The sequence below is a fragment of the Pangasianodon hypophthalmus genome, chromosome 14 (assembly GCF_027358585.1).
Source record: "Pangasianodon hypophthalmus isolate fPanHyp1 chromosome 14, fPanHyp1.pri, whole genome shotgun sequence".
NCBI classification, from domain to species: domain Eukaryota; kingdom Metazoa; phylum Chordata; class Actinopteri; order Siluriformes; family Pangasiidae; genus Pangasianodon; species Pangasianodon hypophthalmus.
This window is the reverse complement of record NC_069723.1, coordinates 20,670,877-20,689,602: the sequence shown is the minus strand read 5'-3', so window position 1 is coordinate 20,689,602 and position 18,726 is coordinate 20,670,877. Positions and strand designations below refer to the sequence as shown.

The following is an 18,726-nucleotide window of genomic DNA, read 5'->3' as shown; positions in this document are numbered from 1 at the left end:
TTTTATATTTAATTATATAATTGTCATAATTGTAATTTTTTTTCAATCAGTGGATGCGTACTTCCCCAAAATCTATTGTTCTATGTGTCGATAGTTCATAGATTAACACAGCAAAGCTTTTGTTCTTATGGGGGCATTAATTACCATGACACCTCAGCATGCACGTGTGCTGTTTTGTTTTGTTTTTTTCCACCTTGAAGCACAGATGCACACTGTATGCTGTTGAGGAGTAACAGGGGGGTGAAGCTGACGTGATGCCCTCATGTTTCTTCATATTTTTTTGTTCTTGTGAAAGAATAAAACAGCAGATCTGGAACTGGTGTCTGTCTCATTGTTAGAATGCATAGCAGAAACTGAGAGACAGGTTGCAGTCTGCCACACATGCACCTTTCTAGATAAGAAATACACACTACATATCCAAATAGTGTACCACTGAGGTTACCACCCTAGTGACAATTAAAGGTACAGTTTAATACCTTTTTTCTGAGAGTGAAAGTTCTCACCATACAGCCACATTTAGAGGTCAAATGGTACATGGTTAAATTCAGGCAGATAAGGGTCATAAGATGTGTTTAAAAAAAAAAAATAGGCCAAATGTAAGCATCCATTTATTGTTTTCATGGCAAGGTAACACTATCCATTAACATTCCCTTAACATTATTTATTGAATTATTTAATATATCATAAACTTCAGCATTATTAAACTATAAGTAATGTTAACAAAGTAACAAAGTAAATGTTTAAATGTTAATTAAATACACCTGCACTGACTGTTTATTCAGACTAAATATAAGTTCACATAAATTAGCCAAATGCTGATAACTTACTGAATTCTCATCTCTAGCTGTAAATACTGGAAATCACTTTTCAGCCTCAGTTGTGAATTTTATTCATGGTCATTAACACTCATATTAGTCACTGTGGCCTTAATTTTTAGTCTTGTATGAACTAGGGATGAATTATTACCTTTATATTTTTTGGTACTTGTCGATGACAATACAGATACCAAGATGAGTAACCAGGGATGTCAAGCAACATTTTCTTTAGCTCTGGTTTTGTCTTGGTTTAAATACTGGCCATGAAATGTGCACGTGTGTGTTCATGCACTTAAGCTACTAGGCTCGTTCTTTATAACATTAGCAAGTTGATGTTACATGACATGCATTAGCTAGCTACATAAGTTACTTTGGATCAAGTAGGGTTGCAATGGAGAAGAGCGGGTTTTGTTCCATTTCGGAAACATGCTTCTGTACAGAGGTAAATAAAGCATGCTTTTTATTGTTTTTATTGTGTCAGAATCCCTCGTTATCAAGAACAGATAGTAGCTGATCATCAAGAATAAGTTGCTGTGTATGAGCTGCTATTTTCAGGGAACTAGCCTTGTCTGTAGTCATATTTCCTCGCTACACTACAACACTACTTGTACTGTATGAAGGTGCTGTAGTTCATCCTCATGATATTTGCACAGAGCAGTTTGCAGTGAGCTTTGTTTTGATTGCCATGATTAATTGTGAAATACGTCTAGATTGCTGTCATTCTGTGTTGTCTGTTCATTAGCATAACCAAGGTACACTAGCTTTATATCAAATAGTATCATGTGGTATTGGACGCTGGTACTGGAGAAATTCTTACGAGTACGAGTAAATGAGCAAGCTTTCGGACCAATACCCAAAATCAGTATCAGTATCGGTACTGGTGCATCCATAATATGAAGATGAGTTAATGCTGATGATTCTTATTTGGCTTATTTAGTTTATTATGAAATGTAATTATTTTGTTAGTTACTTATAGTGTATTAATGCTGAGGTTTGTGGATTGTTTACATGAACTACTAAGTTAAACAATGTCAGTTGAGGGAACCTTGATATAAAATGTAAAATGTTACCCATAGCAATTTGAAATCTGTGCTCTTACTGCAATAAACCCTATTTGCTTCACGTACAGCATGTCAAATTAGGCCAAAAGCAGTCCAGTTGTAAGTTCTGGTCTATTTCATGCAGGCTGAGCTGTGGTTGTGCCCTGGCGTCCAGATTCTGATGAGCTCATGGCCGTATGTAGGCCAGATGAATGTGGTAAGTTTGGGCTGCCACTGGGTCATCACTCATTTGCTATCTGGGTCACTGGTCTTCCCAGCATTGGCTATGATTATTGTAACACAACATACCTTGATGTATGCGACTATCTTCAGTGAAATGGTTGCCAAGTAGAGAGAGTTCATAACAAAATCCATAAGGTTCCACCAGTCGTGGATGTAATCCTGTAAACCACCGTCCCACATCTGCTTGATCTCCGTCCATATGAAACCTGTTGGAGGAGCCAACCAATTTAATGCATTAGGTCAGTGTGTGTGTGTGTGTGTGTGTGTGTGTGTGTGTGTGTGTGTCTAAACAGCATAGCACATACATGCATATATCTGAACACATGGTTTGCATAGTAAGTAGATCCGAACCCCTTTGAAAGACATTTTGGTTTATAAGGCTTGAGAATGATGAATGAGAAGCTGAAGGGTTTCTGTCATGACTGCCAGATTCATGACATTGTCAAAAGTATAACCTGAAGTTGATGAACTGTCAGCTTCAGGTTTTTAATGAAAAGATGTAGCAAAATCCCTGTTTGCACTTCCAATGTTAAATTAACCCTTAGAGCCATTTTTTGTAATAGTAATACAAACACAAAATGAACACAGCCTCGGCCATTAGCCTGGGGTGCCACATTTCCCAGCTTTCCCTGGATTTACGTTCACTGTACTGTCATGGGAAAGAAAGGCTTATGAATGGAATTATCATCATTACCATGATTAGTATTTGCAATAAATAAGATGTAGACTGTCTTATTACAGTCAGTCTTATCCTTAACTTTCAATTTAACCTGGAAACTGACTTTGGAATCATTGACGTTGGAAACTTCTGCTTGAGTATAAATATGTATTCAGTATTCTACACAGAAAAAAGTGTACTAGACTATACCTTTCATTGCTGCTGGGGTGGTTTTTATTTTTTCTGTCTTGAACAAAAGGATCTTGAATTTGTACTTCCAGGATTAAGTGAACCCTTACAGCCATTTTTTTTGTAATAGTAATGCAAACACAAAAGGCACAAGATTGAGCCAGTGGTGTGTATGGACACGAAATATTCTTGGTATTTCTGTGACTGCGATGGAAAAAAAATGCGATAAAAATTTTTATCAAAGAAAATTCTGTGTCTGTGTGTTGTTTTTTCTTGATTTTTATTATTTTAGAATCAGGTATTAATACTATTAAAAACACACATGTAAATAGATTAAGCAGTGACCAAATCAAACTATTTTCTATTTTAAAATTATTAACAGTATTCCTGATTAAGCTTTGGACACTTTGGCATCTTCTCAACCAGCTTCCTGATAGAGTTTCACCTAGGAGAAGTTTCTTAAAATTCTAAAAACATATATTCAACCTAGTCTGTCCAAACTTTTGACTGGTATTGTATATGTTAGGAATAAAAAAGGACATGACTTGCAACTATGAGGTGGTATGATTTTCATAAAATAGTACATCTCAAAGTGTTTTGTTTCTCTTATATCACAGCAATGACTGCCAATTTAATTTTTATTTATTTAACTATGACACATTGTGCTTTTATCTGTTTAAAGTTGCATTTTATGTTTTGAAAGTTCTGCGAAAAAAGTTAGTTTCTGTTATCGCTTATGTTATAGCAGTTATAAACAGCTGTTCCCTCACCGGTTTTTCTTTATCTCTCTTGAAATAAAAAAGACAAAAAATTCAAGTTGTCATGTTACTGAGAAACCACAAAGCTCTCCGTGCTGAAGAGCTTCCCATGTCAGAAAACTTGGTATCAGCTTTACGTCTGTCTGTTAGCTCTGACACTGAAGACTCCTTCCAAAAATACTCCTTCCATATAAATGTCTCCTCACACAACACTTTTTAATTCGGGGCATTTCAGCAAATGAAATTGATTTGGAATTCACCTGAATGAGATGACTCCTGCTTTGGATGATCTAGATATTGAGGATGAAGCCTTACCTAGAACCCATGGCAGGATCATCCACTCCACAGTGGTGGGCTTGGGGCCTTGGCAGGTGGGGTTTGTGCTAACGATGCGCTGTGAGGCCAGCAGAAGGAGGAAGAGGAAGGTCAGGTATGATGCAGTATGGCAGATGAACTTGATGAAAGGTTTGCGGATGAAGAGGCTGATGCGGCTTTTGGGTGCCACCAGGTAGCAGATGGAGAAGAGCGGGAAGAGGAGGCCGATGAAGATGCACATGATGAATTTTCCAGCCCAGTGGCGCCTCCTCCAGCCTGGGAACTCATCGTACCAGCGTGAAGCCAGGAGCTGCTGACAGTTCGGCTGGGCCACAAACTGAGCAACACACAAGGAGAAGAGAAGTTTAGCGCACTGATCTACCTGTACTCTTAAATTCACTGCTGTAATGAGGACAGATCACCACCTAAATAGTCCCATTTTTGCTGATTGAAAGCTAGAGGTGGCCTGAAAAAATGGGCTACAGTCAGTAACTCTGCACCTATGAAGTGTATGTGGTCTTAGGGAAGAAAGGGTTCCTCAAGGGTTTTTGGATAGCTAAGGCATTTTCTTGGAAGGTTTTTCCCGAGAAAAAAAAGACGAACCTTTTAGGATGCTATCTATCTATCTATCTATCTATCTATTTATCTATCTATCTACCTACCTATCTATCTATCTATCTATCTATCTATGAGTGTATGGAAGAGGTTTAAAAATATACTAGCTTAGAAGGGCCAAACTCATAAATTATAGTAAGGGTTTTTTGTATGAGAATCCTTTCATTAAATGCATTTGAAATGATTATTTATTTTTTAAATATTAGTGCTTCTTTAATTAGTTAAATTCTGGGATGCTAAATAAAGGTCTGTAACAGATAATGAAATGGGAATCGATATATATTTTTATGTACTACAGTAGCATGTAATTTATCTGTTGCTATATAGGCTTACCTTATGTATTTATCTGTATAGTTCGTATCAGGAATAAAAACAGTGTGTGATTTTCAGGCAAACAATTTTTTCTTTTGTGAATCTTTCTTGTATATTTGATTTTCAAATTTAAGAGTTTATACTTTTCTACTTTTACATGAGTGATGAATTTGAAGCTCTATTTCAAGTTGTACCAAAGGATTTTTTGGGATGAGTAACTGTACTTTTACTTTAGTAAAGAACTTGTGTATTTTTTGTGTCTTCTAAAAATATGGGACAATGCAACAATACTGTTTTTATGCTTAAAGACAGTTGAGATAAAACATCATGTGTTGTCCATCTATGCTAAATATGTATGCTATTAACCTTCTTATGATACAACCTATGCATAAGCTGAATGAACATGAACATAATAGGACATTAATATTACTAAATAATAACAGATGTGGCATATTGCCAACTCTCAGCAGCAACGAGAAAAAAAAATCACCATAGCAGAGGTGCTAACATCTACGGTTTAGCATAGCATTTACGATTTTTGATGGTGATAAGGGGACAGTTGAAAACTGTGCTTTTCTGCTTTTCAGATAAAGCAGTGCTCACACAAAAGTGAATAAAAAAGCAAATCACTGAATGGGAAATGTGCAGGACATAAATGTTGCATTTGCTCCAGGTAGTAGTTACTTTCATTTCAACCTGACTTTCTCTTGATCATTCACCAAAACTTCGGAAAGGTCCATTTACATAAAATTCCTTGCTTATAAAAATACCATTTGTTTATGGCTATAAAATCATTATGTCTTCATTCATACAGTCACTTGACGTTACCACTTTTGACTAGTGCCATGGACTTTAACAGATGAGACATCTGTCAGAATTTGAAGCGAGAAGAATAAATACACACTTCTCTGTCCTTTTGTCTTTAGACATTGTGTTTATCATCATCAAACAAACCATGTCATCAGTTTTCTAATCAGACCAGAGAGCGTAAATAAAATAAATTATATGATAGTCTATGAAAACTGTCCTTTGTGAGCTAATGTCTCTAGCCCTGTAGCTAGTCTCTGGTCTGATGAGCTGCCTTCAGTTTAATAATTTCCATAAATGCATGTGATTGATAAACCACAACAAAAGATCTGCTACAGAAACTATGCTGTTCAGATGTTTAGAAAATTAGAGTCGCTGATATACGGCCAGTTATTTTTCTTTCATACGTCTATCACCTATGCTACATTATACAACAGTTAGTTCCAGTCCACTAATTTGATTGGTCGAGCAGGATTCAAAGAGTGCCTATATTTTCTATAACCACACTGGGACGTTTCACTGTGTGTATCACTCCGCTCGTCTGTGTTCGCCAAATAAAATTCCACTTCCTAGTTCAAAACGGTTACTACAGTAGTGTTAATGAGAACATTAAGCAGACATGGCAAACAATACTTTTCAGGAATTAACTTTTTGACTTTGCTCGTCAGACGAAGGTGAAAAAGGAAGAAGGGACGCAAATTTCACCAGGAGTATCTTTAACAGGAATGCTATGGCACTCGCACTGCGGCTTTGTGTCTACGCCAAATCGCAGCAGCGTCGTTAGTCAGTATAACTGCACTCTTGCTTGTGTGATATTGCTTAAATATTTTTTTTGGACGTTCGGTCTGAACCACTGAAAAATTGAAAAACCGGGATCTGCCAGTTGATGACCCTGGATTTAGGTGAATTTATCAGCCACAGTTTTGCAATCCAGTAGAAACCAAGGAGGCAGGACTGTGGCCTATTTGGTCAGTAAAAAAAATGGATGAGCTGCTTATTATTAACTAGCATTACACAATAATTTTGACTCAATGTTTTCTTACCACTGCTTGGCCCACATCTGAAAAAACTGGACATCTTGTCCACAGACACATGGGTTTTGTGGTAAAATTGTTTTCTCTCTGAAACAGGAATGTTCAGGAACAGCATGGCCTGTGCATAATAATGTTAGATAAGACTAGTGATGAAGTGATAATGGACTTGCAGGTAGGAGGTCTGTCTGTCTGCTTCAGTTCTGCTCTGATTCATTTTGCCCTTCAACCCTGCTGAGCCTCTGCGATTATAGCTGACATTCTGCTGAAGTCACCTTGCCCTCACACTTTCATCATCAAATGACATTTTGAAGGAGCGAGTGCTTAACATGCACTGCTAAAAAAGACACTGTGTTTTTTTTTCCAAAGTAGGCTTAATCTTTGAAAAAGGAAATGTAAAAATTCCCTTCCATTTCTTCCTCATGTCTTTTTATCACTTCTCCCTTGAGATTTGTCTGTAGTCATTAACTGAGCTGCTGCTCGACCCAGGAGAAGTGAATTGAAGCCTAAGTAAATTACATCGAATGATTCCTCGTTAGACCCGAGCCAGTTGTTCTCTGGGTAATAGGGTCAAAGCTAACACGCTTTTAAGTGTTCTCCATCAGCTCTGATTACTGCTGGATGACGTGAGCCTGGACTCATAGGTCTGATTCAGAAATAAATGCTTCCTTACGTCTTAGCTACTTCTTCAGAGAGAGTGCACTGTTTTTTATTTTTTTTCCATTTAAAATGACACCCAATCATTTTATATGCTGCAGCTTCTTAAGTGTCACTTAAAATTTCTATTATAGCATTGTTTAGTTCCGGTTCAATAATAGAAACTATCAGAAAACAACAAACGTGAGACTGATGAGCAATGTCAAATGCAAAAATAAGGGTTGTTTATCACTGCATAATGGATTTACAGCGTAAAAGTGTGATGAGGGATCAGAAAATCATAATCATAATCTCCTTCTCAGCCAAGAGCTCTTTGAGACCATTAGACAAATCTTTTAAAAACACTGTGCCTCATTTATCAAGCTGGATAAGAATGAATGGATTCGTAAATCATTTGCCAGAGCATTTACACAATAACTGTGGTATTCATGGAAATCTGGTTAGTTGGGGAAAAAAAAAACATTCCCTTTCTATGAGAGCTTCTGAGTTTGTGTAAATTCATGTACACTCACTCATTTGAACCTCAACTGATTAGCTTGGAATTATATAAGTGTCATGAGTAACTGCAAATTTATATACAGATGACATTGACAAGTTTAAATCACATATTTATGTTTCTATTTCAACCATATGCACAAATGTAGTAAAAATTTAAAAATGTGTTTCATATTAATGACGTGAAAGAACCAATCCATAATTTAAGACAAATAACTAGACACCTCATTCAATTAGAACAAAAGTAATGGCACCCTATAAACAAAGGACGAGTCTGTGTGTCTTTGGTAGCCCACATGCTGCAATGGCTGAGCTGCATTACTGGAAGATTTAGCACACTCCTTAGGAGGCACTCTTTCACCAATTAGTCGTCATTTTTGTTTGTGTGAGCTTTGCCTTTTTTGACGTTTTTGTGGCCATCAGTAAATGTAAATCTAAATGCTCTTGTTAATTTACAGCTGACTGGTATTTATCAACATATACATGTGAGTACAAAGAAAGTCAGCGTTACTGAAACTTCTGTTAATCTAGCAGGAATTTTTAGGTTGGTTTGGCCTACTAAAATATTTACACATAACTTTGCTAAGAAGTTGATAAATGGGATAAAAAATAATACATGAGGGTAACTATCCCAGGCTGTCAGCACAAAAATGAAAATTGTGGTCCATCTAAGAGACAGGGCTTTCTATTCCATAGTAAAAACATTACAACAAACCCCATAATGTATCCCCACATTAGCTGCTAAAATCCTTCCAGAACCAGTTCATGCCCACAACAATTGTTCACTGCTTCTAAAACTGCTGATTCTGTGATCTCAGTGAAAAAAATCTCCAATACTCAGGAAGAAAAAGTCAAGGCTTTGCACAATAAGAGCCAAACGCTGGATAGAATGAGTTATAAAGACAACACAATACATTAAGGGCCAGGGGGTGTAAACTTTTGAACAGGATGATTGTGTAAATTGTTATTATTTTGTCTTCTGGGAAAACATGTAAATATCTTATCTAGCTTCTGAAGGGCAGTACTAAATGCAAAAAAAAATAAGTTCTTTAAACAAAATAATAATTTAAACCGATCATCCTGTTCAAAAGTTTACACCCCCCTGTAGTGTGTTGCCTTCTTGAGCATCAGTGAATGTTTGCACCTCAGTTGAGTCCCTCAGTTGTCCTCAGTGTGAAAAGATGGATCTCAAAATCATATAGTCACTGTTGGAAAGGGGTCAAATATACAGAAGATGCTGAAAAAGCAAAGAATGTGCAGGACCTGGAGGATTTTTCTGAAGAATAGTGGGCTGTTTAACTGCTCAGGACAAACAAGGGACTCATGAGCAACTATCATAAAATATAAAAACAGTTGATCATCCAGGTAACACACAGTATTAAGAATCAAGCGTATGTAAACTTTTGAACTGGTTCATTTGTGTAAATTCAGTTATTATTGTGTCTTCTGGACTATATGTATACATCTGTTATGTGAAATAGCTTATTCATGGCAGCACTAAATAAAAAACAAAATGCAATTTTTATTTATTTATTTATTTATTTATTTTTAAGTATTAACATTTTTGCAGGCGTATGTAAACTTATGACCCCAACTGTAATAATAATGTACTTTTAAAAATAATTTAAGGTACATATTTGGACCTTAAGGACTACTGATATACCTACTAAAACTTTAAACCTAATTAAAAGAACCTTCACAGGTAAAATATACATACAGCTCTGATAATCCAGCAAAACATCACTGGTTATTTGACTGAACATGCTGCATGTATTTGACTTTTCCTGTCTCTGCCTTTTGGATTTGTCTGATTTATCAATAAACCTACATACAAACCCGTCTCTTCACGACAACTTACATAAATCTACAGAAACATGTATAAAGGCTTACTCCAACTAGACATTTTGAAGAAGAAGAAGCCTTCATTTGTCACATATACATTACAGCAGGGTGAAAGTCTTTTCTTCACATGTCCCAGCTTGTTAGAGAGTTGGGGTCAGAGCACAGGGTTAGCCCTGATACAGCACCCCTGGAACAGAGAGGGTTAAGGGCCTTGCTCAACGGCCCAATAGTGGTTCTGATCACTAACCCAGAGCCTTAACTATTGATCCACCACTGTCACATGTATATGGATATTTATGAAAACATAGTATTTCCTTTGCATCTTGGATTCCCGTTCGCACGAAAATATCATTTTGGGTCACTGAAAACAAACCTTTTCAAAAACATCGTAAAAGTTGGACAAATTTTAGAACTCTTTATATCCATATATGTGTCACTATGGTGAATGAATCAGTACCAATCACTAAGTCATTCTTTTCTTTTTTTTTTTTTGGCTGCTGATGATGGGATTCTCAGTTGAAAACTGCAAAACTGAAAAGTACAAATATGTATATGTATAGTATGGCTGTACTACTGTGAATCTGTCTGATTATTGCATGTCCCGCTGTAGGATTCTGTCCTTGGACAGGAATAACATCCTTTGCTGATGCAATTGAACAAAATCCTGACTTAATGCAACATTCATAAGGCTCCAACAAACTAGGACAATTTTGTGTGGATTTCGTATAAATATGTTTATTAAAAAATGACCGCAAACTATTATAACCTACTATTCAGAAGTTTTTTGTTCAAAAGCCATTGATAGCACATCACATACAGAACATATTAATGAGTCAGTTGCAATATGGAGAACTAACAGGCCCAGTATAAAATCAATGACATTTACACCAGGTTGTGTGAAAAATGCATAGAAGTATTATAGGTGTCAATAATGTCATGATACTGATTGGATCCCAAAGAATTATCTCTTTTTAATTTAATATGAGTCACACAATCTCATTCAAGCCAACATCATTAGGGCTGCTAATCTCAGAATCTAATTAACACATGGAGAGGGAGATTGGTCCTAACAAGCCCAATGAAACAGGGCTACAAGTCCAAGAACATTTCTCAAGTGAATAACAATTACAATAACAAGATCAGTGCTAATATAGAAGTTTTGTGTGACTTTCACGAGTGATAAAGGCTTTATCAACTCAATTTCCTGTGTCTGTATGCAGAATTTAAGTCAGTTAAATATGCATTCACATTCATTTATGGTAGCATTTAAATCAGTCTATGAACTGATCAGTAGCCCCCTGGTAGAATTTATGTTGCTGTCCATTTTCACAAAATTCTCAAGACTACCTGCTGCAAAACCAAAGCATCAATGATCCGATTCCACCATGGTTTACTTTAGATGTAGGAGCTTTACTTTCTATACAAAGTAAAGCTCCTACATCTAAAGTAAACCATGGTTTTTGTATCTTCTGACCATGACACACAGTTGTGGACAAACTGTGCATTTTTTGGGGGGTTGTTCCAAGGAAAGGCTACTTTTATGCAACTCTTTCACACAACTTGTTGCTATGGAGGTGACATTTAAGAAAGAAAATAAGAACATAAGAAAATCAAACTCGAGCATTACACTGACTTTATCACAGGTAAGTGTGTTCTTAGGCATAACACAAAGCTTTTATAAAATGGCAACAAAAGGTCACACAAGCTGGAGTTCCATAATCACATCTAATGCCAAAGCAGTACAGCCACTATTCACTACTTCTCACACAACAACTAAAGCCCTGTTCACACCTGGCATTAGTATGCATCCTGTGTGATCTGATCGTAAGTGCTCAGCGGTAAGTAGAGGCGTGAACAGGGTCTAGTGTGTCTCACAGATGCATTGTGGTCTGATCACTCAGGGGGCTTTCACACTGGCAGTTTAGTCCAAAACAGAGCACAGCTTGCATGAAAAATTGGTAATATAAAAGCTGTCATGGGGATCGGGAAGTACACCATGTTACCAAACCCAAGACTACCTGTAGGAAGTTGTCTGAGTTGTGGAACTGTGCCGCGATTCCCATGAATGTGCGTGCAACTCGTACTCGGTCCACACTTGTGCAGGAAGTAAAGTAACCTGCACGTTTGTTTTAGCGGATGACGACATCATTAGTTTCCACAACACATGCACCATGAGTGGCAGGGGAATGTTGTGGGACACTGAAGAGGTGATGTGCCTTATTGCAACACGGGGAGAAGAAAACACACAGGAGCAGTTAAACAAAACTCACAAGAATGCAGACGTTAAGTGTCGTTCACTCTGCTGTGCATAATAGTACCAAAATAATTTTAACAAATGGTGAGTCGCAGTGTGAAAACCACCTCAAACCACTAGCTACATGTGCTTTGGGATGCATATGAGCACATAACATTTGTAGAGTGAATGTAAAAGTGGCTTGATGTGTCCCAGACAGCAATGAAGGACCACCTAATCAACTGTGTCATTGCCCTCGATGGAAAATACGTCATTATTGCGAGAATGCAGAAATCGCGCTGATCTGTAGAATCCACCGCTAGGCTAATGGATAATGATGATGCTATAACAACAGAGATGAAAGTAGCTGTTTTTCATAGCTTCCTTCTTTGTTTCATATCCCATTCATTTAACCACAACATTTAAAACAGCCTGCACATGTACATGAGATAGGATTTGTGGGACACTTCTGCCTGGAAACAAATGCAGTGCAAGACTGATGTAATAAATGTGCATGACACCCTTCTGCTGTGAAAAATTATGTATGAAATCCGATCATAAAGTGGTCACTGGAGATGCTTTCAGAAGGCAGGTGTAAACAGCTATGCATTTCAGTTGTCCACTTGTGATTGGATCATTCGAGACAGATGTTAGTGCCAGATGTAAACAGGGCCTAAGTCATTACAAGTCACATACCAACTACACAGGAACAGTGAGAAATATCACACTTCACAAAAACCTCACAACATAGCTAATAACATTAGCAAAAACACTCCAAACACTTAATTATAAACATGAAACCTGAAATTCGAATTGTGTTTTAAACAGACCATAGAACTATGTGCTAACTGCTATAAAAGCTGGGAAATATTAAAATGAGCAAATCCATGAGACACAGAGATGCCAGAATATGATAAAAATACAACCGAGTTCAAGAAATAATTTAATTTATTATTAACAATTTTCACAATAGACAGTTAAAAAAATAGAGAAATTGAATTGGGTGATGGCCAGAAATGAAGAGTTTATTCTGCAACACTAAATGTTTATGTTAAGGTGTGACAGTATATTTGTCACAGCACACTCAACAACACTACAGCAAACAGCTGAACTGTGTGTGTAGTCCTTCAAAAAGCCCTATTCATTGTGTTAGTAAGGACACACAATCTGAGCTCTTTCTTTTTTTAGCCCCCTTTAACTCTTCAATGCACCAGAATTACATGAGATCCATCCATGTTTGTTAACATTTTTTAAGCTGCCATGTTTAAAGTATGCAGTGCCTTGCATAAGTATTGCATAAGTATTCACCCCAGGGGCAATACTAGGTTGAAGCTCTTTGGGCTGCAATTGTAGCTGGAAGACTTCTGGAGTATGTCTCGATAGGCTTTGCACATCTGGATGCTGGTAGTTTTGCTCTTTCTTCTTGGCAATCATTCCTCAAGCTGTGTCAGACTGGATGAAGACCACTGGGGAACAGTGATTTATTTTCAAGCCTTGCCACAGGCCGCAGGTTCTCAATCAGATAGAGGTCTGTCCTGTTGGAAAGTCAACCTCCACCCATCTTAATTCTCTTGCTGACAAGAATAGGCTTTTGTCTAAAATCAGAGGTCAGGTACTGATGATGTAAGAAATCCTGGTGCGCAGTCAGAGGTCAAGGTCATCCCAAAGGTGTTCAGGGGGGTTGAGGTCAGGGCTCAGACCCCTCGAGTTCTTCCACATCAACCTTGGAAAACCATGTCTTTATGGACCTTGCTTTGTGTACAGGGGCATTCTCATGATGAAACAGGATTGGGCCCTTTAGTTCCAGTGAAGGGAAATCTTAAACCTACAGCATACAATGACATTCTAGACAATTGTGTGTTTACAACTTTGTGGCAGCAGTTTGGGAAAGGCCCACATATGGGTGTGATGGTTGGGTGTCCACATACTTTTGGCCATATAATATATCATGCCCTCTCTGACCAGTTTTCCAGCCTCTTCTGATGAAAACCATCCTCACAACATAATGCTACCACCACCATGCTTCACTGTATGGAGGGTATTCTTAGGGTGACGACAAATGCTAGGATTATGGCATACATAGCACTTTGTGGACTCCATTCAACTAGTTATGTGACTCCTGATAGCAACTAATTGCATCAGATATAATTTAGGGGTTTCACCAGAATGGGAGGAGACCACTTATTTGATCACAACTTTTAGTTTTTTATTTGTAAATAATTTTGCAAACTATATTGACTCATTTCAGCATTATGGGCTATGTTGTGTAGATTCATGACATATAATCCCAAATAAGTTCATTTCAGTTCCACATTGTAACATTACAAAATACAGAAAAGTTCCAGGAGGTTCAGTACTTATGCAAGGAATCATAAGCTGCACATAGTTTTATTCAAATACATTTTTTCCCAGTCTCTGTAAGTGATTTGGACTAACTCTGTGCTATATTTACAGACCATGAGAGTTTAGACTTGGTGTTTTGGAATAGTGGATGTTCTTTTCACACCAAGAAAAAAGACAAGCGAGTTATGTAAAATATCTAAATACAGTTTCTGTTGAGATTGAAAAAAAAAAAATTATTCACCCGTTTATTCTTGCATATTTAAAATGTTCTTGGAAAAGAAAAAAAAAAAAAGATTTAAGGGTTCCAAATTCAGCATAGCGTGTAAAGCAGCAAAAATGGGTTTCATTTGGTATCATGGTATCATTTCCTGTGGTGGGCAGTAGCATAGCTTCTGGCAATTTCATTGCTGATTCATAATGTGATAACGTGAGAGGGTGTGTCCTCATGCGGAAATGAGTAGAAATTACTATCCTAGCTTCAGGGTTATTTCTGCGCTGCATTTCGTTTTCCGGCTGCTCCCATTAGGGGTCGCCACAGCAGATCATTGGTCTGCATATTTGATTTGGCACAGTTTTTACGTCAGATGCCCTTCCTGACACAACCCTCCCCAGTTTTATCTGGGCTTGGGACCGGCATTGGGAGTGTGCTGTCGTGTGCAACCCAAGTGGCTGGGGTTGGTTTCCTGGTCAGGAATCGAGGGACCTGCTTCAGAGCTACATTTATAGACTATTAATGCCTGGCAGTGATTTAGAGAGCTTACATCATATGTGTCTGTACACCATAAAATGCATTGTGTGTTAAGTGTATTGATTGTTGTGTCAAATATAATTTCAGGCAGCACTGCCATTTCATATTGTCCTGAAATAATCTGGATGGAACTGATGAATTTCTCATTCAAGCCTATTTGTTTCTCACAGGTGGTTCTGTGGCAAATATATGAAGACCTGGAGGAGTTTCATGCTCTGTCCTTGGGTCTCAAGGGACTAGGATACATTGATCCAGTTGGGGCCCAGCTTTCACTGTTGCCATGAGTTAGTCCAGATCAATTCCCAAACGTTTGCTCTGCTGATTTTACAAGATGCTTTGCTGGAGACTAGACTGAAAACAGGATTGTTTTTAGGTGGTGTGAAATCCAGGGCTTGGTGGTCTTTTGCTTCTACTTCTACTTCCTGTTTGAAAGCATTAAGAACATTTTCTTGGCTTGTCTTTTGTGGACATCAATTAAAAATGACAACATGGCTATCATTTTCCATCATTACAAACTGGCTATTATGACTTTATATGAAGATAACATTATTTCTTTTATTTCCAAAGTTGAACTCAATAAAAAATGTTGTTTGTTCCCCAACATTTTATTCTTAAAGTTCTTCAGTGAAGCACCAACTTTATTCAATGGTACATTAGCTAACTGCACCCTAAAGGGTCCATTCACCAGCAGAGCATATGGCTTAGGCCAGGGGTCATCAATTCCAGTCCTGGAGGGCTAAAATCCATCCTAGTTTGTTGATTTTCTCGCTCAAATACACAATTCAACTCACTAGTTAATTCCCCAGCTTAGTATGCATGTTAGAGAAAGGAAATCAACTATCCTGCCCTCAAGCACTGGAGATAATGAGCCCTGACTTGGGAGAAAGTTAAAAATTCTGCAGTGTTCAGTACACTTCTGAGAAAACTTTAATAGAAACCTAGTAAAGTATTACTTTCACGCGTCAATTTCACGTGGTACGTATCGTGGTCGTAAAAAAGAATAATGCACACATCATAAATTGAATACACAATTTAAAAATATATTTAAAAAAAAATTTAAAAATGCACACAAAATAATTGGAATTAAATTATGCTTGCTCTCTCTGCTATTTTTTGCTCATAATCTCATTCACGCTTTTCATTCGCGCTACAGTTTTCTTTGCCCTCATTTCCAAGTTCTTCACTTATGATTACAAATTGCAGGTGAACATGGACAATCCCGCAGAGCCACCAGTAATCGATATAAATTTATCTTGGAAATTTAATGATATGCTTTTTTGCTTCTTATATGTATGTCTACTGTAAATATTAAATACCAGCTCTATTGAAAGACTGAGATGCTTGAATTGGCCATAACCGTAGTCTCATGTCAAACCTCTCCTGTTAACTAGCATACGCAAGGTTTAGTAATTGATTGACATTTTAATTAGTTAAAGAGCAGTTTAACTCTATGAACTGGACAAGCGGAACATCATTGTAGCTCAAACAGTAGAGTAGTGCACTAGCAAGGCTAAGGTTGTGTGTTCATTTCCAAAGGATTGCATGAACTGATGAAATGTATACCTTTAATGCAGTGCAAGTTGCTTTGGATTAAAGGGTCTACCAAATGCAGGCTTGTAAATAATTGTTCTCATTATGTCCTTACAAGACACTACTAATGTTGGAGGCTTTGTGTTTACTAGATGGAATATTCAGAGGTGGTTTCTGCAGCACAGAGTCTTATCTCAGGTCTGTCAGATACAGAGTCAGGGGGCGCAGGATCAGAGGTCGACGCATTCAAGCATTGAGGACATGGCCAGGTGCATGTAGGTGGTAATACGAAGCATAGATAACCCATTCAATGTTTTCAAGATAACAGTTAAGAAAAGCTAGATTTGCAGCTTTTATATATATATATATATATATATATATATATGTATGTCTTCCTGCATTCGTGACAGGGGTCTCTCTAAAAGTACGGCCTATGGAGTTCTACACAAAATGTTAATTGAAATCAAACACAGAAAAACAAATAATTCTTTGCTCAATCAAGGCGCATAATTTTAACGTATCAATCAAATTTCCAAGATAAATTTATATCGACTACCTGTGGCTGTGTGTGATTGTCAATGTTCACCTGCTCATGATACGTTTGAACAGTAAAAGGTAGACATCATCTACTCCCAGCTTACTGACTGGCTAGAGAAGAGCTGTCAGTTTAGAACCAGTGGACCAGTGGAGACTTTAATCCCGCCCCTGGTTTGCATGAAACTCTTTCCGTAGTTTTTGTAATCATAAGTGAAGAACTTGGAAACGAGAGCAAAGAAAACTATACTGTGAATGCAAAAAATGGCAGAGAGCGCAAGCATCAGAGTAAGTTAACGAAGGAAAACACAATTTTGTTTTTAATTCTGATTATTTTTGTGTTCTTTTCATTAGTTTATTCTTTTAAATTTTGTATTCAATTCTATGATTCGCGTGTATTTTGTTTTTTATGACCACAATACTTATGATGTGAAATTGACACCATATTAAAGATCCATTTGTTGAGATTAGTCAAAATCTGTGAACAATAGATCTCTAGAAGTTAATTAGGAGGAGTTCAACAGCAAGCCCCCAGCAACTAACCAGAAAGGATTATCATGACAACACTTTCAAGCATTGAAGTAAGCTGTTTATTATGGGCATTGCCTTACTTTGTTATTTATAAATTAGAAACCTACCTAACATTGCTAACAGTGAATACTGTGACTATACACTATTCATTTATTCATTCATTTATTACATTTGAAGATTTATGACGTCCCATTACACTTAAATTATCCACACCAACATATTATCCAAGCTCTCTATGTCTGTCTCCCAGTGTTAGCATTTTAGAACGATGCTATAAACATGCAAAATTCACCCCAGTTTTATAAGAATAGTGAAGAGTACCTTCACTGTCCTGTTTTCTCAGCTGGGTCACTACTGATGTAAGCTACTTAGAATCATTAACTAACTCCCATGCAGCTAAGACTGCTAACAAGCTAACACTGATAGTGAATGATAGAATGGTCAAGAGAGTCTTTGCTGTCCTGTTTTCTTTCTAATGAGCTCTCATGAGCTTTTAAGCTGACTGCCACCTCTGGAGTTACGTACATTTCTATGGAGGTAGTTCATCTATTACCTTACCTGGCTCTACAGGTAAAAAAGATTATATACTTGATTTGGCATGTAAAAATCGACATTCAAGTTCTCAACTCTTTACACAGATTACATTTACATACTTGTCCAGGAGAAACATTACTAACTCTGTGTCCTATTTCACCCCCTTCTCCAGTAATAAGTTTCTCCATCATGGACAAGCTCTAGCTGTTCTTAGTTTAACTGTGTTTCTTGTCATTAAGTTTTATCAAAGCACAGTGTTGGTGTTTGCTTACAGGAGAATTATCTGGCTGCGCTGCGGTTTCTGCCATGTATTTTTTTTTCCCAACCTGATTGAGGTGGTGGGAGAGTAAAGGAGCGGTAGGGAGTGTCGATAAAACAACCGACAGGAGGCACATATAAACACAAACAAGCACTATGGCCCATAATGCAATTTTCTAAATGGGTTTTCTTAACCACATAATACACATGCTCATGTTATTGCATAAACAATGTTTTT

General features: G+C 37.3%; 1 protein-coding gene across 1 annotated transcript in view; it reads right to left on the bottom strand.

The window, feature by feature from the left end:
• Positions 1–18,726, bottom strand: part of trpc4b (transient receptor potential cation channel, subfamily C, member 4b) — a 36,538-nt gene that overhangs the window by 6,093 nt on the left and 11,719 nt on the right. The window contains exons 3-4 of the mRNA XM_026934904.3: positions 4,019–4,355; positions 2,165–2,304 (exon numbers count right to left, since the gene is read on the bottom strand). Coding sequence (XP_026790705.2) covers positions 2,165–2,304; positions 4,019–4,355 — 477 coding nt within the window. The remainder of the gene's footprint in view (positions 1–2,164; positions 2,305–4,018; positions 4,356–18,726) is intronic.